This window comes from Scyliorhinus torazame, chromosome 16 (assembly GCF_047496885.1).
Source record: "Scyliorhinus torazame isolate Kashiwa2021f chromosome 16, sScyTor2.1, whole genome shotgun sequence".
NCBI classification, from domain to species: domain Eukaryota; kingdom Metazoa; phylum Chordata; class Chondrichthyes; order Carcharhiniformes; family Scyliorhinidae; genus Scyliorhinus; species Scyliorhinus torazame.
Genome location: NC_092722.1, coordinates 60056058 through 60083149, shown reverse-complemented (window position 1 = coordinate 60083149; position 27092 = coordinate 60056058). Strand labels below are relative to the sequence as shown.

General features: G+C 45.9%; 1 protein-coding gene across 7 annotated transcripts in view; it reads right to left on the bottom strand.

The window, feature by feature from the left end:
• hspg2 (heparan sulfate proteoglycan 2) overlaps positions 1-27092 on the bottom strand; it is a 644821-nt gene that overhangs the window by 408004 nt on the left and 209725 nt on the right. For all 7 annotated transcript variants that reach the window (XM_072478556.1, XM_072478557.1, XM_072478558.1 and 4 more), the window contains 2 exons: positions 7062-7171; positions 4771-4829 (listed from right to left, as the gene is read on the bottom strand). In XM_072478556.1, the coding sequence (XP_072334657.1) occupies positions 4771-4829; positions 7062-7171 (169 nt within the window). The remainder of the gene's footprint in view (positions 1-4770; positions 4830-7061; positions 7172-27092) is intronic.

Below are 27092 nucleotides of genomic sequence, written 5' to 3'. Positions count from 1 at the left end.
ACCAGGACTTTGTATGGCTTTGGCAAAACGTCTTCGTTATTTTCTAGCCCTCTTAAGTATAAAGGCAAGTATTTCATTGGCCTTCTTGATTAATGTTTGTACTGACTGCTACACGTTAGTGCACATAGAAGCCTAAATCTCTTTGGCTCTTCATTGTTCGTAGCTTTTGATCATTTAAAAATTATTCCCGAGTGCTATCAAGTTAGAAAGTCTAACAAATTGTGGTCACTGTGCTGGGAACAATTAAGGCTCCATTGTCCTTGTGTCAAAAAGCCTGCTGACACTTTCCACCTAGTCTCAACATTTGAAGAGTGATCATTCAGGGAGACATTGGTGTACAACAGGTATCGAGGGATCTCAGCTCCAACAAAAATCAGGACGATCAACAAAGTGAAAGGTCATTAACAATGACCCATTGTTCATCAAGCTTTCGAGGTGGTAATGTCAATTTACTTCAACATTGGGTTAGTCTGAAAGCAGTGCACAAGAGAATCAGCCCCTGACTCCAAGGCAAGAAGGGGGCATCCATTCAAAATCAGACCTAATAGGTTTTGTTTTTAAAAAAGCAACTGTGCTCTGGAAAGACCGAGATCACGGGGTAGACTGGAGAAGGTGGGATTCACCTTCTTTCAGCAGGAAATGTTGAGGGGAGTTTTAATGAAGGTGGTCAAAGTTGAGATATTTTGCTAGAGTCAACTAGGAGGAAACTTTCCCACTTTTTCACAGGAGGCCGAGTAGCGGTAGTACTCAGATTTAAAGCAATCGGAGAAGATGAGGAGAATTTTTTTGTTTTTAAACATAGCACGTTTTTATGCTCTGCAGTGTGTAGCCTGAAATGTGGAAGCAAATTTGATTGCAACTTTCAAAAGAGAACAGAGTAAATTTTGAAAAGAAGAAATTTTCAGTGAAATGGGAAAACAACAGAGGATTGGGACTAATGCTACAGCTGTTTCACCACAAAGAAGTCTATCCATGAATAGGCCTTATGCACATGGGAGAAAAAAGAGAACTCTCTGGCCACCGGCCCAGCAAACCTCCACAGATCCACTTCCCCCCATCTGATCCATAAACCCCCTGAGAACCTTGGCCGCAGCTGGCCTCTTGCCCGAACTCGACCTGGATCGGTCCAGTGCCGGGTCCAGTACCGTATTAAAGTGTCCCCCCATTATCAGGCTCCCCACTTCCAGATCCGGGATCCGACTCAGTGTGCGCTTCATGAACCCTGCTTCGCCCCAATTTGGGGCACACACATTCACCAGCACCACCCGGGTCCCCTGCAGCCTATCACTCACCATCGCATATCGACCCTCATTATCAGCCACAATGTTCAGCACCTCGAACGACACCCGCTTACTCACCAGGATTGCAATCCCTCTATTCTTCGCATCCAGCCACGAATGAAAGACCTGCCCCACCCATCCCCTTCTCAGCCTGATCTGATCCACCACTTTCAAGTGCATCTCTTGCAACGTAGCAATGTCTGCTTTCAGTCCCTTTAAGTGCATGAATACACGGGCCCTCTTGACCGGCCCGTTCAGGCCCATCACGTTCCATGTGATCAGCCGGATCAAGGGACTGCCCGCTGCCACCCCCCCCCCTGCCGACTAGCCATCTCCTTTCTTAGGCCAGCCTCATGCCCACGCTTCCCGCACTCTCCGGCCCCCCAGGCGGAGGACCCCCGCCCCGACTCTCCCTCTTACCTCCAGCTCCCCTTCGGTCAATGCAGCAGCAACCCAGTCAGCCCCCCCCCGGCTAGTAAACTGTCTAGCCCCCTTGCTCCCCCCATTGCACTCCTGTAGGTCAGCTGACTCCTGCTGACCCCAGCCGCTCCTGCCTCGGCCAACGATCCCCCCTTTAGATTCCCCGTCAAAGTCCCCCCTCCCCCTTCAATTCGATACGGACACCCCTCCGGCACCGCCCACCCCCCTTCTTTAGCGCGGGAAAGAAGCCCTCAATTTTCTACCTGGGACGTTTGCGAGCCTAGGGGCGCTGGAGGAGAAGTTTGGGCTACCCCCGGGAAACGCTTTCAGGTACATGCAAGTGAGGGCGTTTGTGAGGTGGCAGGTGAGGGAATTCCCGCTGCTTCCGGCACGTGGGATTCAGGACAGGGTGACTTCGGGTGTATGGGTTGGAGAAGGCAAGGTTTCAGCGATATACCAGGAGCTGAAGGAAGAGGAGGAGGCCTCGGTGGAGGAGTTAAAGGGCAAGTGGGAGGAGGAGCTTGGGGAGGAGATAGATGAGGGTCTGAGGGCTGATGCCCTGAGTAGGGTTAATTCTTCCTCCTCTTGCGCCAGGCTCAGCCTAATACAGTTCAAAGTTACTCATATGACAGGGGTGAGGTTGAGTAGGTCTGCTTGTTAAAATGACTCATGGTTCCAGCTGCAGAGAGCCGTTCTTCATTCCCACTGATTCCCAAAGGAATCATCAATTAACACTCACAGCTTTTAATCGCACTCTTTATATTCCACTGCTGTGTTATCGTCTTCAATTGATTAACACGGATTAAAGAAGCCATCACACTTTCCAGCATCATCAGGAGCATAGTCAGCTGGTAAAATCATTGTGCCTTCCTCCCTCCCCATGTGCACTCACAAACACACTCCCAAAGCAACTGGTGCACGGAACAGACCAAGAGCCCTTTTACTCCAGTGTAACAACCCTGGATTTATACACCTCGGCTCGGTAGTACAGTGGTTAGCACTGCTTCCTCACAGCGCCAGGGACCCGGGTTCGAATCCGACCTTGGGTGACTGTCTATGTGGAGTTTGTACTTTCTTCCTGTGTCTGCGTGCGTTTCTCCCAGGTGCTCTGATTTCTTCCCATAGTCCAAAGATCTGCAGGTTAGGTGGAGTTACGGGGATTGGGTGGGAGAGTGGGCCTAGGTTGGGTTCTCTTTCCGAGGGTCGGTGCAGACTTTATGGGCCGAATGGCCTCCTTCTGCACTGTAGGGGTTCTATGGTTCTATGTCACAGCACTGGTTGCAATGGCCAATCATTGTGGAACAAAGCTGAGAAAACCAAATTTGATATTGACTCTTTATTGAACGGTCACTGTTGGCGTCATCTATTTTAATGGCATTCTTCAGCAAAGGAACTGGCAAGGTCATGGGGAAAGAGCTAATCAGAACATCCTTTAAAAGTGCTGGCAAATATATAATGGGCTGCTTGTCTTTCTTCTATTCAGTGAGATTCCTGGATTAATGATTATGAAAATGTGCAAACACAGAGGTGATCAATAATAATAATCTTTGTTAGTGTCACAAGTAGACTTTAACACTGCAATGAAGTTACTGTGAAAATCCCCTAGTCGCCACATTGCGGCACCTATTCGGGTACACTGGGGGAGAATTCAGAATGTCCAATTCATCTAACAAGCACGTCTTTCAGGACTTGTGGGAGGAAACCGGAGCACCCGGAGGAAACCCATGCAGACATGGGGAGAACATGCAAACTCCACACAGACAGTGACCCAGGCTGGCAATCGAACCTGGCTCCCTGGCGCTGGGTCCTCTGTGCTCTGTGCGAAATGTTCTATGCTCCAAAGTGGTTCCTGCATTGAACAGAGGGTTTTGTCAGTGAAGGGCAGCCAGTCAAGGATGAATAATGAAGGGTGGCACGGTGGAACAGTGGTTAGCACTGATGCTTCACAGCACCAGGGATCCAGGTTCAAATCCGGCCTTGAGTGACTGTTTCTGTTCAATCTGCACTTTCTTCCCATGTGTGTGTGGGTTTTCCCCGGGTACTCCTGTTTCCTCCTACAGTCTAAAGATGTGCAGGTTAGGTGGATTGGCCATGATCAATTGCCCCTAATTGTCAAAAGATGTGTTGCTTAGATAGGGTTAAAGGGGTAGGACGGGGGGGTTGGGCCTAGGAGGGTGCTCTTTCAGAGGGTTGGTGCAGACTCGATAGGCTGAATGGGCTCCTTCTGCAGTGTAGGGATTCTATGTGGATATGGATAGACATTCTGGAAGTTTCCTCACCTGCGATTAAGAATCAGGCTCAGACATATTTTTCCTTTCGGAAATTAAATGGTTGCAATAGTAACCAAGTCAGGCGAGATAAGAGATGCCTTACAGATTTGTAACTTCATGCTTCAGGTAGTCACTTGAAACACACAGTATCGAAACATTGTGGGTGACTCTTGGGTCATCATCTAATCCACAATAAGTGGGTTCAGCTGCTGAAACTCAGCAAACAGAACAGACAAAACAAAACCAATCTGGATGAGAAGGCCAAAAAAAATGCAAGGTGCAAGTGGGACAGTGTATGTTAAATGTGAAATCCCTGCTCTTGCCCTTAATGAAATACCTTTGACCTCGTCAACAACTCTGCCGTGTAAATGCGTGCCCACATATCTTTCAATGATGAGAACTGATCATACATCACCAAATGAGGAATTAGCAAATGATGCATATTACATTGATTTAAAAACAAAATCATCAAGGGTTAGGACAAAAAAAGAGAGATTTATGTTCCATTAACGTGTGCCAGTAGGAATAATTGTGAAATAATTAGATAATACATGACAATTATACTTAAGAACGGAGGTTAAAAAAAGAATGTGGTCCATGAACATTAATCATTTCAGGATTATCTGTACTCGCTTGAGCTGAAAATTCCCTTTCCCTCAACTGGTGAATAAGCCCTCATAGCTTTGATAGTTTGTTAAGATTAATCTGAGGACGATCATATTATGTTTTGCTTTGTCTGACACTGGGCCTACAGAAGATCATTCCGACCTCAGTTGAAATTTTGATGAAGCTGCACTTACTTGATCCATACCACAGTAACTGACTGGTCTCCTGGGATCCGATAAAATTCAGATTCAAGCTGTAAAGAAAGTGCATTTATTAAAGTTTTGAATCAAGGGCAGGCTTGAAAGCCTCCAAGATTGCGTCCACTTCTGAATATTGTTTTTGAATAATTATTCAAGAATTAGCCCATTTCAAGTGATGTGACACATCCAATCAGCATGTTGGCCGCAATGTAACATTCAAAATTCTTTCAGCCAGGTTTCCAGGTTATGGAAGTAAAGAGGGTCAAAGCAGGAAGGTTAAGGGCCTTTCACAGTGAATCTGTCACTTACTGAATTGGGAATCCTGAAGGACCAGCTTCCGGTGCCAACCTCAGCTCAATGTAATAAACAACTGAGTACCTGTCAAAAAGTTGCATCATACAAGATCACAAGATCTTGACTGTTGTATACCCCAGAAAGTGACGGAGTAGACCCCAGTTCAAGGGACCATGTAGATGACCAATGCTCAGATACTTTCTCAAGGGCAATTAGGGATTGGCAAGAAATGTTGTCCAAGCATCCCAAGAATTATTTTTTTCATTTTAAGCTGGACTTTGTACAGAAAAACCTGCTCGAATTTGTAAAGAGGTAAATTTAACGAGTACACCCTATGTCCTAACAAGACAAGCAATAGGCAATATATCATAATTTGGATGTTCTGGATGAACGGTCATTGACACAAATATTGTTTGGGATTTTCCAGCCCTTCCTGCCGGTGGGATTTTCCAGTCCCATCGAGGACTAACTCTGTGGGATTAGTAACAGTTAAATGATGATTAAATGCACCAAAGGCATGAGATACAGGCTAGCAAGGACTGGTTAAAACCACAGTTGGTCCTGTGCTTGTGGAGAGAGGAAAGGGAATGACACTGGCCTCATGAATTGTGGAAAAATAAACCAGGTTGCCTGCTCGCGATCACTATTCAGTGAAGTACCAGGGTTACTGCTCGGCTGTGTGGCCCCTCTCAGAGTAACAGCTCTCTCACATTAAGCTCACATATTAGCATTGGCCATTTGGGTGTGGACAATTAGCATCTGGAGAATGGTATGCAAGCGTGAGCTACTTCCTTTGCAAGGGCTTGGAGAGACACGTAAGAAAAGATTTCTACAAGTATTAGAGGGTAAAAATGTGCACCTGCAGCATCTCTTCAGACTAGTCAGATGCCAGAGCAAGAGATCCCACTTCTCCCACCAATCAGATCAGGGAAGCAGGAAATCAGGGCCGATCAAAGCCAAGATTCTTGACTGTAGTGTCCCTCAGATTTGCCCTCCCTCCAGTGAGCGAGTTGGGATTATTCGGATGCCTCCACCTCCTCACCTGGTGCCGTTCTTCACCTGCAACCTTCCTCTCACATCCTGCAATCTTGAACATGCTAACAGGTCCTTAAACAGCAAGATTCTGTGTTCTTGGACTGATTTAGAACTATAACCCAAAATAACCGTCTGCTGCCTCACTCACTATTTCACACTCTTGGAACTTGTCTCTTCCGCCAGGGATGATGCCTGACGGTGAGGGGGCAGAAAAACAGTTAAAACACAGAAGAAATCAACTTCAGAAATTTCCAAAAATCCCGAATCCTCATCAACTGCCGAGCAAACTACACACTCATGAACTCAAATTATATTAAATCCAGCAGCAAAACCTCAGTAACTCTTTGAATTCGATAGAATCTACAGCACAGAAACGGGTCGGTCAGATAAACCCCTCTTGTGTCGGTGCGTTGTCCTGACTTGGCCCCTTTGCATGAAACGGATGATATTAAATCCTGTTTGGCATCCCTCCTGAGTTTTATTTCCATTCAATGTATAAGAGGTGATTGGTCCAATATTGCTATTAACAATATTGCCCAAATTCAAAATTAGTCCCAGAATCCTTTATTTCCCAGTATATTGGTAACGAACCACACACCCTACTTCATCCCATCATCATCACCATAATCTCCTGCTCTTTTATTTCCCCATGTATGTGTCCACTTTCCATTCAATGATTCTACATTATTCACCTCTCTGAGTAAATAATTCCCCCATTGGAATAACTGCAATCTTACATTCAAGGGTCCTAGTTTTGGATTAACTCCAGAAGCAGAAACATCTTCTCTACACCTCCCCTATCCAAACCTCCCATCGTTTTGAAGAACTCTTATTGAGCAAACTCTCAGTCTTCTCTCTTGTCGAGCCCCAGCCTATTCATTCCTTCCTGACAGTCAAAAGAAAATGAATGAAGTTTAGGTTTTAAAATCAGAACTATGAAGTAGAATTATACTTACTGTGTCTATGATTCCTTCAGATACTTCCCTGAATGTTTCAGATTCGAAGTCTTCCAACTGAGGATCATACTCAATTGAAGTTGTGAAGTTCACCAACACACGGTAGTACACTGGAAATAAACACATGGATATAACAGTAAACATCAAAATGGGGATTGATTTTTCGGGGACTGCATCATCGGGGACTGTCTGAAAACTAGATTTAATCTCAGGTTTACCTTCAAATAAGGCAAATGACACAACAATTTTAAAAAATCCAATCCTTTCCTTAATGCCCCGATTAGTCAACATTACCATAAACATAGCTATGACAAAGCTATAAATATGAGCTTTGACAAAGAGTCATCCAGATTCAAAACATTAGCTCCATTCTCTCTCTGCAGATGCTTTTGGACTTGCTGAGATTGTCCAGCAATTTCTGTTTTTGTTTCAGATTCCTTAATCTGAAGTAATTTGCTTTTGTCTACCATACACTATTGTCCGCTGGAAAGCAGGGGACTTCCTGGAGGAAAAGCTCCCATTTTCCAAAGCTCCTCTTCAGGAGCAAGTTGTGAATATCTGTTTCTAGTCCATCTTTCCAAACCATCAGCAGCCCCTAATATTAATGACGATCCAGGGCCTGAAACAGAGGACCACAACTCAAATTTCCAACCAACCAGGTTGGAACCTCTATATTCTGCATTATCGCGTTGTCAGATAGAATTCAGCACACAATGTAAACAGCGTAAATATTACATCAGCAGCAGTACACAGCAGAAGCTCGCGAACTGGAAGTCGACCATTAGTACAAAGGAGTCATGAAGGAAACATTTTACTGTTTTCACCCCTCTCCCGTCCTGGAGAAATTTTATATCGAGCTTGACAAGATATGTCATACAAAACAAACTTTGTAGAACTATTTGCAGTTTGTAAGTGCCATGTGATGGCAGTGGCTGGTAAGTACCTCAAATCAGATATCTAGAGCCTCTTACAACCTTAGGACAGCACAAAATTCTTCATCACCAATTATTTTTGTTGTCTGAAGTGCTGTAAATGCAATGGCCTATATGCATAGCCTATGGTCCTCTGGGACCGTGGTGACATTTACATTGGCATTGATCAGTGGGGAGAGTGGAGGTGTGGGTGCTCAGTTTAGCTTCTGACCTGAAAGCCAAACACTTCTAACAACACAGCACTTGCCACTGCTTTGGAGTGTCAGCATAGGTTATGTGCTCAAGTCTTCGGAGTGTGATTTGAACGTGCAAATCTTTTGCACAAGCAAGTAGCATTGACCCTATCTCCTACTAGTAGTCCTTCACGCTTGGTTTAGGTTTTTCTTGGAACATGTTCACATATTAAATCTCTATTCAAATCAATGGTCTGCCCCTTTTGATCTTTTTTGCAATTATCTCAAATTTGCGGCCTCAATCTCCAGTGCAAACAATTTATCACCATTCGTCTCCTGATGAACATGTATATCCCAGCAACGCACCCGCAATATATATTCAGTCTGCAATGTATAGTTTATCACTTTCAGCTTCTACAACTTCTCTGTTGCATTTCTCGACCTTCCTTCATTGACGAAAGAAATTAAGCCATTGTCCGTGTTATGAAAGTGCTCCTGAAGGGATTTTACAAAGATCCTTGATTTTATGAAATACCGCCTCAGCCAAACTTGGTAGATTAACGATGTATTTAGATTACATAACTGCTTCAAGTAGCCTCTTGATCGCTCAGGCTGTGGAATCCACTCCATTTATACCAATAAAAGCAAATGCATTTATGCAGTTATCCAACAACAGCAGCACAGTCTCGCAGCCATCACAATGGCTTAGGGAGCACTTGGTCTGTGCCGATAATAACTAGGGCATGGATAGACTAGAGGCTGAGTGTAGGGGAGGGGAGAGCATCGAAGAACTTAACTGGCATGTAAAGACCAATGCTGGAAAGAAAAGGGTGGTACTTACATCGATGTTCCAGTCTTACAGCCGCCAGAGAAGACAAAGTCAACTAATTTTTAGGCACTTGGAAAGCAGCAGCATCACCTCCTTGTCTCACAGTGCTGCTGCTGGCAGCCAATTTATCAGAATATAGAGCATAATGTCCTCGGCAATAATTACTTCAAGGGCACAACATATGCAATCATCCTTAGTCCAGTCCAATTAGCTATGACTTGCCACTGTCTCAAGAGTGGAGAGGTCCACTTGAGATCGCCACCAGGTTCTTTCATCGGTTCAGTGATGGATATATCAGCGAGCAAGGAACAAGTTTCCAACATTGTGCAATGCACCAGAGAAATTCAAACCCTGTTTCCTTGGCTGACAAATACCACTGCTCTGTTTAACAAAGCTCCTTCATACAAAACTATCCACTTTAATACTGGAAGTAGCACCAACCAGTTCAATGAAGGAGACAAAGATATAACAAGAGTTTGATGGGGGTAGAAGTAGAAAAGATGTTTTCACTTGTGAGGAATCCAAAGCTAGCTGCCATATTATTATTATTATTTTTTTTAAAATGTTGAACTCACTACCACATGGTGTGAATAAACACTCAAGGTACTTCAGGAAAACCAGTTAAGAACACTTTTGGGGAAGGATATGTTAATGGGGCGATAAAGAGTTTGGGTGGGATGAGCCTCACAAAGCAGCATAGACAGCAGCATAGTTATGTTGGGCCAAATGGCCTGTTTCTAGGCAGTAAAATTCCACGTGAAGCTCTGTCGACAAACATAGCTCAAACCTCAGGATTCCCAATTCTGTACAAATAAATTTTGACACACCCCTGAGGTACGACCATGTTTAATGGCTCCAAACGCATACAGTAGCTTCCAGCTTTTCATTAAAAGCAAACTTGTGTCGTGTAAATTGAGTCTCGAGGGTCAAACCAATTCAAACGTTTTGTGAGGACCACGAAGAATCCAGCACGAGTTTTAAGGATACAAAGAAATAACATTTATTTACAATAACATATATATACACACACAACAGCAGCAGCAACTTCGTTTACTGCTCACGCCTTCCTGCTGGTCCCAAACTGGCCAGCTGTATTTATACAGGGAGTCTGCTAATGGTTTTTCCGCCCCCCCTCATTGGGGAAGCTCATACTCCCACAGGATTGTGGGATTGTCATTAGTCCCCAGCCAATGGTAAGCAGGCAGGTTATAATAAAAAACATTCATATTGCACCGCGGTGAGTTTCCTCTCTCCGCGTAAGGCCCTGTATGATGCCTGACGAAAGATTCAGGCTGCTTTTACATCATAATATTTTGTATTAAAGTAGCCACCAGATTACCTGGCAGAAATGTTTCCCTATGCATTATTGAAGACACATTTTAACATGGACCATTTTAAAGATAGAAGAGAAAACTACAGGGCCGGGATTTTGTTTTGGAGTATAAGTGTTCCCGCAAGGATCGAATAGTGTGCGATTCGCACTCCCATTGTGGGCGCTATACGTTCCCCGATTCAGGACATGTATGTGGGCCAGCAGTCTGCCTGCGCAAATTGGAAGCAATTCCCGGCCCAGCAGGGTGTGCAACCACTGGGGCCAGAATTAGCCCTACAGAGCCTGACAGCTGGAGCTGTTTTTAAGCGCTCCACTCAACACTCACACACACGCAACCACTCAGATGGCTCAGAGAAGACCTGCCCCCCTGATTTCAGGAGACAGAGGTGGAGCCTCTACTCGTGCCAACGAGAGGAGGGACACCCTCTCACCAGGAGGAGACAGCTGTGGACTCTGGGGTGTGGGGGTCACTGGTGTGACCTCTGCCCTGAGAGAGGTAGAGTACCAGGGAGGGTTTCAAAGGCCATGGTGCGGGCGTCCTTTGTTTGGGGTGAGCTCTGCTAATCTCTCTTCCTTTGCAGTGAGGCTGCACTTCTGAGGAATGCCAACACTGATGTGTTACTGATTGAGCTTGGTCACACCCATCCCCTTGATGATACCGCTGGGGTAGAGCGGTGGCCTGGGTGAGCTCCCACACCACTAGAGACTCTCTAATTATTCACAAGACACAGTGAGCATTCAGCAGTGTCAGCAGCCAGAGGTCTATAAGTAGCACCAAAGAGGTGAGTTTAAACCCACATAATGCAGCCATCTAAGCAGGTCTGAGCCGGACCACCTGGATCCCGAGGAGGGCACCCCGTGTTCATGGACGTGGCACCAAGTCATTCCCCACTACTACGCCCGGCCTGGGTAGCCAATCTCTAGTAAGCTCAACAATATTTATTTTAGCCTCCCAACAGTCGTGGCAGCCAGGCTCCGTTTGCAAACACTTGCACCAATTCATGCCTGCGAGAATTCTGCCTAAGAGGGACATAGCATCACAGAAGGGTGGAGCATGCATTGGTCAACCCGCTAATGATATTCAAATCCATGCAAATGATGTTTTTGCATGGGCCCACCAGCATGGGGTGCAAACTACGATTACGCCGGCAGCGAGGGACTGGAACATGGTGATCGCCGGCAGCGAGGGACTGGAACATGGTGATCGAATCGGCACCGGGAAAAATCACAATTTTTCATTGCATGCTATTCTCTGCCCGATTTCAATTCCCGTGCCTTATTTTTGCCACATTGGAGGTCAGAGCTGAAATGAAGGGACCGTGTTTGAGAAAGACAGACTTTCACAATGCTAGGACCAAGAGTGGTTTACGATCAATTAATTTTTTTAAAATTGTGGCCACTGTATAAATGTAGGAAAGGTGGCATCTGATTTTTCACACCGCAATGAGGTAGTGTTTGTGTGTTTTAGTTGAGGAAAAGAATATCGGCCAGCGCACCTTGGAGAGCCACCCTGCTATTGACTGAATTGCCGCCATGGGATCTTTTACCTGATTTGGCAGACAGAGCCTCGGCTCAACATCTCATCTGAAGGACAGCACCTTTGACAGTGCAGCACTCCCACAGTATTACACTGATGTGTCAGCCTAGATTTCATGCTCAATCCCCAACAAAATGCGGCCTGTCAGTACATGGACTGTCTGGACCATGGAACTGAACCTTCTAAATCAAGGATGAAAGTGCTAACACTGAACCACAGCAGGCTCCTAAGAGTTACAAGGAAAGGGCAGCAAGGAGCAGTTGGTGACACGGAGTGCCAATAGCAAGGAGTGCATCCATGTAGTATCTACAAGAGTGCCTGTGATGGATTGATATACACTCAGCGCTGTCATCGCTTTTCAGATGCTGACACGGTCCAATGTGAGAATGGTCAATACAGCTGCAGAGCCAATTAAAACCCAAAGAAGCAACTAAGTTCCTTACACAGGGAAATTCTGGATATGTTTTGGCTTCAGCACTGTTGCGGCTGTGGAATAAGCTCCAAATTATTTCCCAGTGTAACAACCATTCGCAGCAACCAAGCCAATCCTCGGAATCGCACTGTCTTGACTTTCTCTCTCAGCTTTTCAAAGAGCACTGTGCCCTCAGAGTCACAGAGTTGTCCACAGCATATCATGTCGAGGTTTGTGACCTTGAACACAGAACATTACAGGCCCTTCATCCCTCGATGTTGCGCCGACCTGTGAAACCAATCTAAAGCCCATCTACACTATTCCATTATCATCCATATGTTTATCCAATGACCATTTGAATGCCCTTAGTGTTGCTGAGTCCACCCTACCCAAGCTCACACCTCCACCCTATCCCCATAACCCAGTAACCCCACCCAACACTAAGGGCAATTTAGCATGGTCAATCCACCTAACCTGCACATCTTTGGACTGTGGGAGGAAACCGGAGCACCCGGAGGAAACCCACGCACACACGGGGAGGACGTGCAGACTCCGCACAGACAGTGACCCAAGCCGGAATCGAACCTGGGATCCTGGAGCTGTGAAGCAATTGTGCTATCCACTATGCTACCGTGCTGCCCTATCAGGCAACATCCTGGTAAATCTCCTCTGCACCCTTTCCAATGCTTCCACATCCTTCCTATAATGCGGCGACCAGAACAGAACGCAATACTCCAAATGCGGCCGCACCAGAGTTTTTTTTACTGCTGCAACATGACCTCATGGCTCCGAAACTCAATCCCTCTACCAATAAAAGCTAACACACTGTACACCTTCTTAACAACCCTATCAACCTAGATGGCAACTTGAGGACTTGTTCGGATAGTCAAATTGTTTAAAGCTCTGTTCCCAGTTGCTCTGCCCCACTATTCACACTGTGGCATGAAAGCACTAAATGGGGTTCTACGAAAAGGCCGTCAGGTCAGGCTCCGCTCAGGGAAGCAATCTTACAGCAACACCCAGCCTCCTCTCTGTGCCACAGTCCTTCATCAACCCTGGGTCTCAGTGCCATAACACCAGAGCCATATTGAACCTTATTGGTAGTCATGGCATGGAGAGACTAGACCTTCTCCAATGGGTCTTAATGAGCCCAGGATTTGGCTGACGCTGACCACCAAATGAAGTGGAAAAAATGCTCAAAACCATTAACTCCTGCCAAGGGGATCAGACTGTGCCGAGAGAACACATTTTCTAAGTGTTAAGCATACAGTGGTGCTTCTGAGCAAAGACAGAATGCTTGGAATCATGTCACAAGACATGCTATAACCCAAAGACTTCATTCAAAACCTTCCCACTGCTTCCATCTTGTGGGAAAGCGAACCACAGTGAATTCTTGAACTTTGGTTGATTTGTAATGATTCAGTTGTGCCACAGTTTCAACTCCAAACATCCCGTCAGCAAGCCCATCTCCTCCTCCTTACAACCTCAAGATTGATCACACTACCTGTCCTCACTCCAACTCATCCTTTCCAAGGAACCCAAAACTGTTAACATGAAAATGAAAGAAACTATACAAGTAGTACGTTGCCTACAATTAGTACACAGCTTACAATTAGCATACTGCCTACAGTTCGTGTCCATATGCAGTGAAGTGTTGGGTGCTCTGAGATACAGATGAACCAACACGGTTGCGATTGGTACAACGCAGTTTTATTTCTTTAAACTATTTATATAACAAACTTGGTACTCAGCACGTGGTGGCTGTGTGAGTGTCTGGCTTTGAGGTCCTTGCCCTGTGCCGTCTCCTGATGGACTGCCCAGGAAGTGTCGTGTTTATTGTTTTGTACTGTGTATGCTCTTGTCTGTGATTGGCTGTCGTGTTATGTGTGCTAATTGGTCCGTTGTTCTGTCTATCATTATGTATGTGTGCATGTGCTGTGATGTTCACTTGAATATCATGACTTGCAGCAAGAGCTGAACCTGTTCAGGCTTGGACTATTAAGTGGCAAGAAACATTTATGCCTCAAAAGTGCCAGCTAATGGCCATCTCCAAAATGAGAGAATCCAACGATCACCCCAGCACATTCAGTGGCATTACTATCGCAGAATCCCCCACTAACAACATTCTGGGGGGTTACCATCGACCAGAAACTGAACTGGACTAGCCATATAAATACTGTAGCTACAAGAGCAAGTCAAAGGCTGGGAATTCTGCCTGTTCACAATCTGCAAGGCACAAGGCAGGAGTGTGATTGAATACTCTCCACTTGCCTGAATGAGTGCTGCTCCAACAACACTCAAGAGGCTCGACACCATACAGGACAAAGCAGCCCGCTTGGATTGGCACCCTGTCCACAAATATCCACTCGTTCCATCACCAACGAACAGTGGCAGCCATATCCACCATCTACAAAATGCACTACAGGAACTCACCAAGGCTCCTTAGGCAGCACCTTCCAAACCCACAACCACTACCATCTAGAAGGACAAGAGCAGCAGATACCTGGGAACACCACAGCCTGGATGTTCCCCCCCAAGTCACTCACCATCCTGACCTTGAACAATATCGTCATTCTTTCACTGCCGCTGGATCAAAATCTTGGAACTCCCTCCCTAATAGTGCTGTGGGTGTAATTACATCAGATGGACCGCAGCGGTTCAAGGCAGCTCACCAACACCTTCCCAATAGTAGTTAAGGATGGGCCTGGACAGCGATACCCACAATCTATGAAATAATTTTTAAAGATGTTCTTGAAAAAACACCCATGAGATTTCAAATGATCTGTGCACACAAGGGAAACATGTCAGAAAATTGGACAATAGCACAATTATTAAAACCAGCTTCTAATGGCAAAAATCAGTGGAATACTTCATTAAACACTTCTGTATGGAACTACTTGTAATTGCTTGCTTTTAAAGGTGCAATAACTGAACAAGATAAAGAGGCTGAATGGCCTATACCTGTCCCTAACTGCCTCTGCTATAGCATTCGTTCAATCGAATAACACAATAAAATTGGCCACGGATGATTGACCCTTCGGCTCAGCTTCTTACCCGGACCACGGGAGTCGAGTAGAAACAGGATTCATCAGCTTTCAATAAAACCTCACCACTATTTCAGAACAATAGATGGCTTCCGCCCAACATCTGCAAAGTTACTTCCACACGACGTTCCAAGACTGAAACACAATTATGGATATAAACAAGAAAAACAGACAAATTTGCTATTCATAGGAAATTATGTTCTTCACTTCCTTCTGCAAAATTTGTTTTCCGCTGGGACTGGGGAGATCCAGATTTTTCGTGACACACGACGCAGTCATTAACACTGAGACCATCTGATCTCCAAGGTCGTAACTCGAAATTTCAGTGGCAATTAAGCCTCAAAGACCGGTTCAAACCTTCACCAGAATGAAACCGCTACTTCGGCAGCACCTTCCTACCTTGTGACCCCTAACCCCAAAGGAAGGACGGGGCAGCAGCACCGCGGGAACACCATCACCTCAAACAGCTCCTCTCCGCCTCAAACAATTTGGCCATATGTCTCCCTTCTTCCAATATTGCTTGGCCAATATACTGCAACTCCCCTGCCAACAGCCCCTGCCAGATCACCTTCACCACAAGATGATCCACCATGAGCCAATGAGTGACAGCACAATCCTGTCAGCATACCCACCTACCAAAACCCCCCCAAAAACTAACCTTTGCCCTTGATGTGGAGTTCAGTGAAGTAGTGTGCTCACTGAGATAATGACCAGTGTGCTGTGCGAGGGAGTATCAATCCATGTGGACTAGGACGACTCTATGTTGGCTGGTCTGTGCTGACTTCGCTGGCCAAAGTAAGGAGTTTTGGGTGGGTGGGTTGCTGGAGTGGGACTGGGGGGGCGGAATATCCGAGAAGCAAGGGTGTTTAGGCACTTGGTCCCACTTCTGGTCACAGTGCAATGATCTTTGTTGGAAAGGCCCCATGGGCATTGCTAGGACAGAGCCGAGCTCCCCTATTCCATGGGTGAATACCCTACTCGACAACTGAAGGTAATGGAAGGCAGCAGCTACCAATTGAGCCATATCAGAGTGCAGATCATCACAGGCAGAAGCACTACGGAAGAAAAAGAAAGGGAGGAAATCAAAGCTTTTCGAACCAGACAATGAGTACCGTGGAAACCTTACTGTTTCCTTCAGCTTACTTTACTTGTCGGGAAATTCTGTGAGCACTGTCTGTGCAAGAACTGCAGTGGCAGTAATGATAGCCATGTTTGAACTGAGAGTTCATTCATGGGATGTGGGCGTCGCTGGCAGGGTCAGCATTTGCTGCCCACCCCAGAATTGCCCTTGAACTGAGTGGATTGTTTGGGTCATTTCAGAGGTCAGTGAAAAGTCAACCACATTGCTGTGGGTCTGGAGTCATAGACAGATAAGAATGGCAATTTCTTTCACCGCAGGACATTAGTGAACCAGGTGGGTTTTATTTTTTACGACAATTGATGATTGTCATGGCGGGATTTGAACCCATCTCCCTGGAGCATTAACCTGGGCTTTTGGATTACTAGACCAGCGACATTACCGCACTACCACCATCTGATAATCAGACAGCCTGATTTGACTGCCATGAGGCATGGGGAGGGGAACTTAGAATTTTGCTTCATTTTGACAGTGGCTGCATTGGAAAGTACTTGATCAGCGTGTAAAGTGCTTTGGAAAGTTCTGAGATCGTGGTAGCCTCTGTAAAAATGTATGTTTGCGGCTTCTTGTGATCTACAGAATCCTGGGCACCGATTGTGCTGCCCGTTGCATCAGTTTCAAAATCAGTTGCAATGGGGCTTCCGGATACCAAGTCCGATGCGTGTAATTATAGGGAATTCAAATCAGCATGCCCAACCGCAGCCATTTCAGCTGTTGACTCTCTTTCCCCTCACCACACCAGCCTCCAGTAACAGCACAATCCATATCGACAGACAGGTCCTGTATCCTTGTGTGTGCAGCAGGATAAGAGAGCAAGCAGGCTTTGCATCAATTTGGGCAAGAACCCAGCATTTAATCAGCAGCAGAACTCGTGCCCAATTCATTCCTTCGCTCTTTAAGGCTCCAGGAGTAATGCTGAAATATTTAAAAGCCACATTTGCTGATGGTTTTCCTTGTGTGCTGGTTTGGAGCGAGGCCAAAGTAGCTCAAAAATTGTGCAACAAACACTTTATAAGGGTTTTCTCACAATGTTTGCAGTACCTTTCTAACTACCATGTTGCTTTGATTATAGATTTTTTTCCCCCACATTTTAAATTTTCAGAGAAAAATGTTGCTCAAATCTTTTTTTAAACCAAGTCAAAATGTGGGATTGCACAGTTCACAGAATCATAGAGCGGTAACAGCATCGGAGGAGGCAATTTGGCCCGCCTTGCCCATACGTAAGGTGGGCTTAGAAGGAAGATGGTATTGTGCAGTGGTACTGTCACGAGGTGAGTAATTCAGACACCCAGGGTAATGAACTGGGGTTCGGGGTTCAAATCTCACCGTGGCAGATGGTGAATTTGGAATTCAATAAAAATCTGGAATTAAAAGTCTAATGATGACCATGAAACCATTGCCGATTGTTGTAAAAACCCATCTGGTTCACTAATGACCTTCCTTACTTCAGGGAAGGAAATCTGCCATCCTTAGCCAGTCTGGCAGACCTGTGACTCCAGACCCACACAGCGAAGCAGTTGACTCTGAACTGCCTCCTCTCAAATGGCCTAGCAAGCTACGGAGTTCAAGGGCAATTAGGGATGAGCAACAAATGCTGGCCCAGCCAGCAATGCCCACATCGCAGGAACACATTTTTAAAAAGCAGATACCAGGCCAGATTATCAGACCTCAAAATCTACCTTCCTATGTCGAAGCACACCGGCCTCAGCTCGCTTCAGCCCAGCATGAAGAGTGAAAAATGGTCCCAATCATTCCTCGAGGTTGCCTGTTAGAATTTACTGCTGTGCGGAGTTAGGAATGTACTTGAAGAACATCACCCCTCTGTTTGGAGAAGCTGGGGGTAGGATGGGATTTTCTAATCTAAAAGTAGATTATCCCTCCACCATCTTCCTGTCCGCACATGTTGCACGAATAACTTTCACCTACATCCTTGCAGTACATCACTGCGTTGGTGTTAAACTGTAGTGGCCTTCACAATGTAGGCAAACATAGCAGTTAATTTACACAGCAGGTCCCCATACAGAAAACCACAACCACGCTACATAATAGGAAGGTGATTGCACTAGAGGGGACAGAAGAGATTCACCAGGATGTTGCCTGGGCTGGAGCGTTACAGCTATCAAGAGAGACTGAATGGCTGAGGTTGTTTTCCCTGGGGCAGAGAAGGTTGAGGGGGGACCCAATTGAGGTGTATAAATTTCTGAGGTGCATAGATGGGGTGGATAGGAAGGAACATTTCCTCTTAGCGGAGGGATCAATAACTAACCAGGGAGCATGAATTTAAAGAAAAGGGCAGGAGGTTTAGAGTGGGTGTGAGGAAAAACTTTTTTACCTGTGGGAATCTGGAACTGACTGCCTGAAAGGGTGGCAGAAGCGGGAACCCTCAACAACATTTAAGAAGCATTTAGAATAGATAGGTGCTTGATGGCCGGCACAGACACGATGGACCAAAGGTCCCCTTTCCGTGCTGTAAAAAAATCTGCGACTCTGTAAGGTTACCAGGTAAGGTAACCTCCAAGGTAATCAGTTTTTGTTACTGTTGGTTGAGGATTAAATACGAACCCCAGGACACCAGGTAGACCCCCATCTTTAAATAGTGTCATGAGATTTGTTCCATCCACTTGCACAGGCAACGGGGCCTCGAATTAACATCTCAACCGAAAGATGGCACCTTCAATAGTACAGCACTCCCTCAGCAGCAACCAGTAACATTCTGACTGAAGCCGAGACTAAATAAAAGTTGAGGAATTTCTCATAATGAAAGAAAAAAGTCCCAATTATTTGAATGAACAGACAGCCTGCGAGGACCTCTTTTAATGGATAGGTCTATGTTTGCTGAACAAAGCTTTGACCTCTTCTGTACCTGAAGGACCTTCCAGCACAATTAAATTACAACCTGAACAGTAAATCTTTTCGATCTGACACACCCTGTTCTGAAAGTGTTCTTGGATACCACTCTTCAAATATTTGCACCTAAATGCCAATTCTTTGATTTATTATTTTACGCCCAATTTTCATCGGGAAAGCTTTAAGTCTTCTAAAATCAATGGGTCTTCAAACTAGAATGGAAGGGTCAGTATCAGAGATCGTAGAGGTCTGGGAAGCCCACTAATATCTAAATTCCTTTGCAATTCTTCAAATACTACTTTTTTTTGTAAACCTGAATCATTGCGATGGAATTTTAAAATATTGCTGTGCTAAAAATAATACTGAAGCTCAATTTGCCTCACTCTTAAGGTTCCAAGTGTGGAAGGTGTTTCTTCTCCAAAGGGTCATTATTTCCTATTCCAGCAACACTGAATTGCAGGAAAAGGTTTTGTGATTGAAAGATGGCACTGGAGGCTCACTTCTTCTATGGTTCCACTCTTCTCTATCTCTGTAACCTTCTCGAGTCCTACACCTCTGAGAATTCTGCATTATTCCAAACCTAGTTTCCTTTTTGGTGGCTGTCCTTTGGTGGCCATTCCTTCAACCATCTAGCTGTCAGCTCCCAAATTCTCTCCCCTTTTTAAAGGTGCTACTCAAAGCCTGTAGTCATCATCTGCCCAGATACATTATTCTTTGGATTGGTGTCAACTTTTGTCCGAGTATATTCCTCTGATGTACTTTCAAACCAAAACCAAAAAGATAATTGTTCTTATTCGTTCATGAGATGTGGGCATCACTGGCTGGGCCAGCATTTATTGCCCATCCTGGAGAGTATTTAAGAGTCAACTACCTTGCTGTTGATCTGGAGTCACATGTAGTCCAGACCAGGTAAGGACGGCAGATTTCCTTCTCTAGATAAGATTAGTGAACCAGATGGGAGTTTAATCAACAATGGCTTTGTGGTCATCATTAAAGACTTTGAATTCCAGATTTATATTGAATTCAAATTTCACCATCTGTTCTGGGGTTCTGGTGGGATTCAAACCCAGGTCCCCAGAGCATTACCGTGGGTCTCTGGGTTACTAGTCGAGAATACGATTACCCTACCACCTCCACTTAATGGAACAGACGTTAAATACTGAAGCAATGTTGTATATTCTTAATGTATTAGAGTCTTGAACACTGCATAGTTTTCAAAATCCCTTGATTTACAATCTATAACACACATGGCAAATTAATATTTATTTAAAAATCTTGATTGATATCTGTGCAAAGGCAAATTAATATTTAATTAAACATTTTGATTGATATCTGTGCAAAGCCTTTAGCAATTTATGCCACTATTTATCCTGAATGTCAGACTTGGCAAGATGCAACTTACTGTGTAGGGGTGGAAACTCGGTTGGGGGGGATGGAAACGCCAATGTGGCTTCCGCCAACTTCTACCAAGAAGAGAATTAGACACAGGTGGATTTCTATAGGTAAGTTTGTGGAAACTAGTTTTCGCCATAGCTATTATACAAAAGGATGTGAAGAGAGATTCTGTGATCCAACACTCCCTGTGGGTAAACATATTCAAAGAAAATTAGAGAATTAGAACTGGAATGTTGCCGTCCCGTCTCGGACCTCGTCTGACCTGCACTCCCTGCAGGGGAACGCACAATATATTTTGAAAGACGAAACACCATAAAAAGGTGCTGCCTGTTGGGCAGGTGTAACGTGCACCACTGGGCAGAGTAACTGGAAATTAGGAAAAGAAATTGAGCACTATTGGCAACAATCTTCACTGTGTTGCTGAGGTATTCCGACCATTGAGAGCTTTTTAAAAAAGTGGGTAAATTTCTAGATTTATTAGGATTACTCCTAACTTGAGATATCCAGTTCTTTTTTTTTTTAATAGCTTTGGTGTAGTTGTACAGCTTTACTGCTTTCTCACAAATAATTTGATGTTAACCGGTCAGTAGTAGCACTCTACCGTCCAAGTCAGAAGGTTGTAGGAAGAAGCCCCACTCCAGAAACTGGAGCACAAAACCGAGGCAGATACTCCAGTTCACGACTGAGGGAGTGCTGCGCAGTCAGAGCTAGGGGGCGTCATTCTCCGACCCCCCGCCAGGTCGGAGAATGGCCGTTGGCCGCCGTGAATCCCGCCCCCGGAGATTGGGCGGGGGCGGGAATCCGGCCGCGCCGGTTGGCGGGACCCCCCGCTGGATTCTCCGGCCCGGATGGGCCGAAGTCCCGCCCAGGAATTGCCTGTCCCGCCAACGTAAATCAAACCTGGTATTTACCGGCGGGACCAGGCGGCGTGGGCGGGCTCCGGGGTCCTGGGGGGGGGGGCGCGGGGCGATCTGACCCCGGGGCACGGTGGCCTGGCCCGCGATCGGGGCCCACCGATCCACGGGCGGGCCTGTGCCGTGGGGGCACTCTTTCCCTTCCGCCTCCGCTACGGCCTCCACCATGGCGGAGGCGGAAGAGACTCTCCCCACTGCACATGCGCGGGAAACTGACAGCGGCCGCTGACGCTCCCGCGCATGCGCCGCATTTCCGCGCCAGCTGGCGGGGCAACAAACGCCATTTCCGCCAGCTGGCGGGGCAGAAATCCCTCCGGCGTCGGCCTAGCCCCTCAATGTTGGGGCTAGGCCGCCAAAGATGCGGAGCCTTCCGCACCTTTGGGCCGGCACGATGCCCGTCTGATTGGCGCCGGCTTTGGCGCCAGTCGGCGGGCATCCCGCCGTTGGGGGAGAATTTCGCCCTTGATGTTTTAGACAAGATGTTAAACAGAGATCCCATCTCCCCTCTCAGATAAATAGGGCCGGCAGGTTGGCACAGTGGCTAGCACTGCTGCCTCACAGCACCAGTGACTCAGGTTCAATTCTACCCAGGGAGTGTCAGGCAGTCAGAATTTTGGTGTTTTAGATGAGATGTTAAACAGAGATCCCATCCATTCTCTCAGATATAGGGGCGGCAGGGTCGCACAGTGGATAGCACTGCTGTCTCGGAGTGCTAGCGACCCGGGGTCAATTCCAGCCTTGGGAGATAGTCTGTGTGGAGTTTGCATGTTCTCCCAGTGTCTGTGTGGGTTTCCTCCGGTTGCTCCGGCTTCCTCCCACAGTCTAAAGATGTGCAGGTTAGGTGGATTGGCCACGATAAATTGCCTCTTAGTGCCCAAAGATGTGTTAGGTTGAGATTATGGGGTTAGGGCTGGGGATAGGTAGGTAGGGTGTTCTTTTGGGGGGTCGGTCCAGACTCGATGGGCCAAATAGCCTCCTGTACTGTAGGGACTCGGTGTCTCTTTGCGCACCTTATCCAAAGGAGTTATCCCTAATGTCAATATCTGTCCCTCAGCCGATATCATTAAAGCAGGTTATTGGATCATTATCATATTGCTGTTCGTGAGAGCTTGCTGTGCAGAAGTACACTGCACCTTGTCAACACCTCAAAAACACTTTATTAGCTGTAAAGTGCTTTCAAACGGCCTGAGATTGTTAACAGCTCGATATAAATCCAAGTTCTCCTTTGTATTATTGATCTTTGCGTTGTTAACAATGAAGGGTCACGTGTCACCAATATGTTATACTCCCGATGAATATGCGGGACCCAGTTTTGCTTTTGAAAAGCCTCGGAGGCTCTGGTTAGGCCACAGCTAGAGTACTGAACCCAGTTCTGGTCACCGCACTTTAGGAAGGATACGGGAGTCCTCGAGAAGGTGCAAAGGAGATTTACCAGAATGCTTCCAGGGATGAGGGGATTTTAGCTGCAAGGTTAGGTTGGAGAAGCTGGGGGTTGTTCTCAAATAGCAAAGGAGGTTGAGGGGAAGTTTGACAGAGGTGCAGAAGATTATGATTGGTTCCGATAAAGTAGACAAATGAAGGTTGTTCCCATTAACTGATCGCACAAGGGTTAATGTTTTGGCTAAGAAACACAGAGGGGATGTGAGAAAGAACCTTTTCGTTTACACAGCGAGTGGTAATGAGCTGGAACCCGCTGCCCAAGAGGGTGGTGGAAGCAGACGATCAATGATTTCGAAAGGATATTGGATGGGAACGCGAGGTAACTGGATTGACTAGGTTGCTCTACAGAAAGCCAGCTTTGCCTCGACAGGCCGAATGGCCTCCCCCTGTGCCACACTGGCTCTATCGTGGAGCTTTGCAGTTTCCCCTGTGGCAGCTGAAGAAACTTTCATTCCATGGCAGCTACTTCCTTGATTGATTGTTGCCGTGTGCTGAGCTGCCCTCACCACCTACTATGGATAAGACAAAACATTCGCCTTTACACACCAATCGTCAAGCCACGTCAATCTCAGGCAAAGAACAAGCAACCAGCTGAAGGTAAATTGAGACTGAGGCATTGCTATTTGAAGAATTGTAACTTATGATTCAGGTTGAACATGAGGCATCCAACATAAAAGTTGAAAACTCCAATGTTTTATCAATCATTTTATCAATACTATATCTGGAATAGATATCCAGAGGCAGCTTTGAACTACAAACTAAACCTTGGGGTAATGTATATATATATATATATATTCATTTCACGTGTTTATCTCAGGCTCTCTAATACACATTTCCATGGCTTGAGTCTTTCCAGAACACTGGTTAAAACACATTTAAAACCTTCAAATAAAACATGTTATCCTTCAATATAATGGCAGCTTTTAATCACACCATTCTGGTCTGCAAATCAGAAGACTTTGATTTCAAGTTCCAGACGAGCGACAGGAACATATAATCTAGGCTGACGTTTCACAGGAGTGCTGAGGGAGTGCAGCACTTTCAGAGGGGACTTCAAATTGAGGTCCTTCATCTACCCTCACGTGGAGGTAAAAGATTCCAAGGCACTAACAGCAGTGGCCAATATTTATCCCTCGACCAACACCACCAAAAATGGACCATCCGATCAATCACTGTTGCTTGTGGGAACTTTCGGTGTACAAATTGGGTGCCATCTTTGTCTACAAATTAAATTCTTAGGAAGCATCCAGAGTACTTGAAACGTGCTTTGTGAACATACCTTCTAAAGTTGGTATGCTTCGAACATGAGAAATTAATCAAATATTACATTATGTGATACATAAAATCAATACCAAACAATATATAGCACATGCCAAACAATGTATAGCACAGACAGTGACCCAAGCAGGGAATCGAACCTGGGGCCCTGAAACTGTGAAGCAACAGTGCTAACCACTGTGCTATTGTGCCGCCAACATAATTGTCACAAGTATGTTTGGCAGCACGGTAGCATAGTGGTTAGCACAAATGCTTCACAGCTCCAGGGTCCCAGGTTGATTCCCGCCTTGGGTCACTGTCTGTGCGGAGTATGCACGTCCTCCCCGTGTGTGCGTGGCTTTCCTCCGGGTGCTCTGGTTTCCTCCCAGAGTCCAAAGATGTGCAGGTTAGGTGGATTGGCCATGCTAAATTGCCCTTAGTGTCCAAATTACCTTTAGTATTAGGTGGGGTTACTGGGTTATGGGGATAGGGTGGAGGTGTGGGTTTGGGTAGGGTGCTCTTTCCAAGAGCCGGTGCAGACTCGATGGCCGAATGGCCTCTTTCTGCACTGTACATTCTATGAAATTAACACTGCAATGAAGTTACTGTGAAAATCCCCCAGTTGCCACATTCCGGCGCCTGTTCAGGTACACAGAGGGAGAATTTAGAATGTCCATTTCACTTAACAGCACGTCTTTCGGGACTTGTGGGAGGAAACCGGAGCACCCGGAGGAAACCCACGCAGGCACGGGGAGAACGTGCAGGCTCCACACAGACAGTGACCCAAAACCGGGATCGAACCCGGGTTCCTGGCGCAGTGAAGTAGCAATGCTAACCACTGTGCTACCGTGCCACCCCACTGTGATCTGACATGCCACTCCGCAGATAACTATTTTTAAAAACCGTCAAGCTTCTATTTATTTTTTCAGTATAAATTTGGAGCTTACTTTTCACAAAAAGTATTTCTCACCCGAGATGTTGTTCCCCTTAAAACAAAATGGACTGAATCTCGAATCAACAAGGACCATTGTTGATGGAACTGTTTGTGCATGTGTGGATGCATACTCGGGTTTACAAGTTGGAGCCATTGCCTTGGTCAAAAAATTATGAATGGTGCCCTTGGAGGCCACATGATTCTGAATGTCAACTGGTCTTGGCACTGAGCCTGCTCTTGTGAGTGAGCAGTCAATGCCCTACTCCTGGACCATCTGTGCTTGTGTGGTGGAATCTCATTACAGTCGGGTGTCATTCATGCAAACTGTTCTTGAAAGCACCATTATTCTGATACGTGAAGAATTCTGGAAAAGGGATTGCATATGTGGGCAGAAGGTCAGAGAGTAATGATGCCGCATTTGCTCTCAACGTGATGTGGGTGAGAGAGGTTAGATTGGATAGTCAGTTCTTCAATACTTAGCAGTGGTCTGACACTGCTCACATTACATCAGATAGCATATTAGATTCCATGCAAGGCACAGTGTAATATTCTGCTGCTACTGTAGATTGGATGTTTTAACTAGCCTGCCTCTTGATAAGGCTATCCAAGAGCTGCATCCAAGGAAGTAAGACTGGAAATTGCAAAGACACTGGCCATAATTTTAAAGTCTTCCTTACATTCAGACGTAGTGTCAGAGGACTGGAGAATTGCAGACAGCACACACTTTGTTCAAAAAAGGGTGTAAAGATTAGCCCAGTAACTACGGGTCAGTCAGTTTAGTGTTGAGGAAACTCCTAGAAACAATAATCAGGAACAATTAATGTATTAGTTAATGAATTAATGTTTTGAGTCTTTGTGACCTTTCTTCAAAGCTGTGTTTCTCTCTCCACGGACGCTGCCAGACCTGCCGAGATTTTCCAGCAATTTCGGCTTTCATTTCAGATTTCCAGCATCTGCAGTATTTTACTTTTATTAATTAGTGGTGAATAGATTTTTTTTTGTGCTGGAGTAAGTTTGTATTGGAGTTCCCAATGTGTTGGATCAGTGTTGAGACCCTTGCTTTTTGCTGATATATATTGATCACCTACATGTTCACTGCGTCGGTGATGGATGGAGTGAATGTTTGTAGAAAGGGTGCCAATTAAGCGGGCTGCTTTGTCCTTGATGACGTTGAGCTTCTTGAGTGTTGTTGGAGCTGCACTCATCCAATCAAGTGGAGAGCATTCCATTACTTTCCTGACTTTTGCCTTGGAGATGGTGGACAGGTTTTATGGAGTCAGGAGGTTGAGTTACTCGCTGCAGACTTCCAAGCCCCTGACCTGCTCTCGTAGCCACATATGGCTAGTCCAGTTCAGTTTCCAGTCAAAAGTAACCCCAGGACAAGGCCAAATGGGTTTCCGGTGGAATATTATAAAAAATTCAAGGATAAGCTGGCACCCCTGATGGTGGGGATGTTTGAAGAGGCGATAGGGAAGGGGGTATTGCCACAACCTTTGGGGCAGGCATCGGTTTCCCTGTTGCTAAAAAAAGATAAGGATCCGATGGAGTGTGGGTCGTAGAGACCCATATCACTTCTGAATGTGGATGCAAAAGTATAGACAAAGGTGCTGGCGTGTAGGCTGGAGGAGTGCCTCTCGAAGGTGATAGGTGAAGATCAGACAGGGTTCGTGAGAGGGAGGCAGCTCTTTTCAAACGTTAGAAGGGTATTGAACGTTGTTATGGCACCGGCAGAGGGGAAGGAAACAGAGGTGGTTGTGGCATTGGACGCTGAGAAGGCGTTTGACTGGGTAGAATGGGGGTACTTGATGGCAGTTCTGGAGCGATTGTAATTGGACCAAGATTTGTG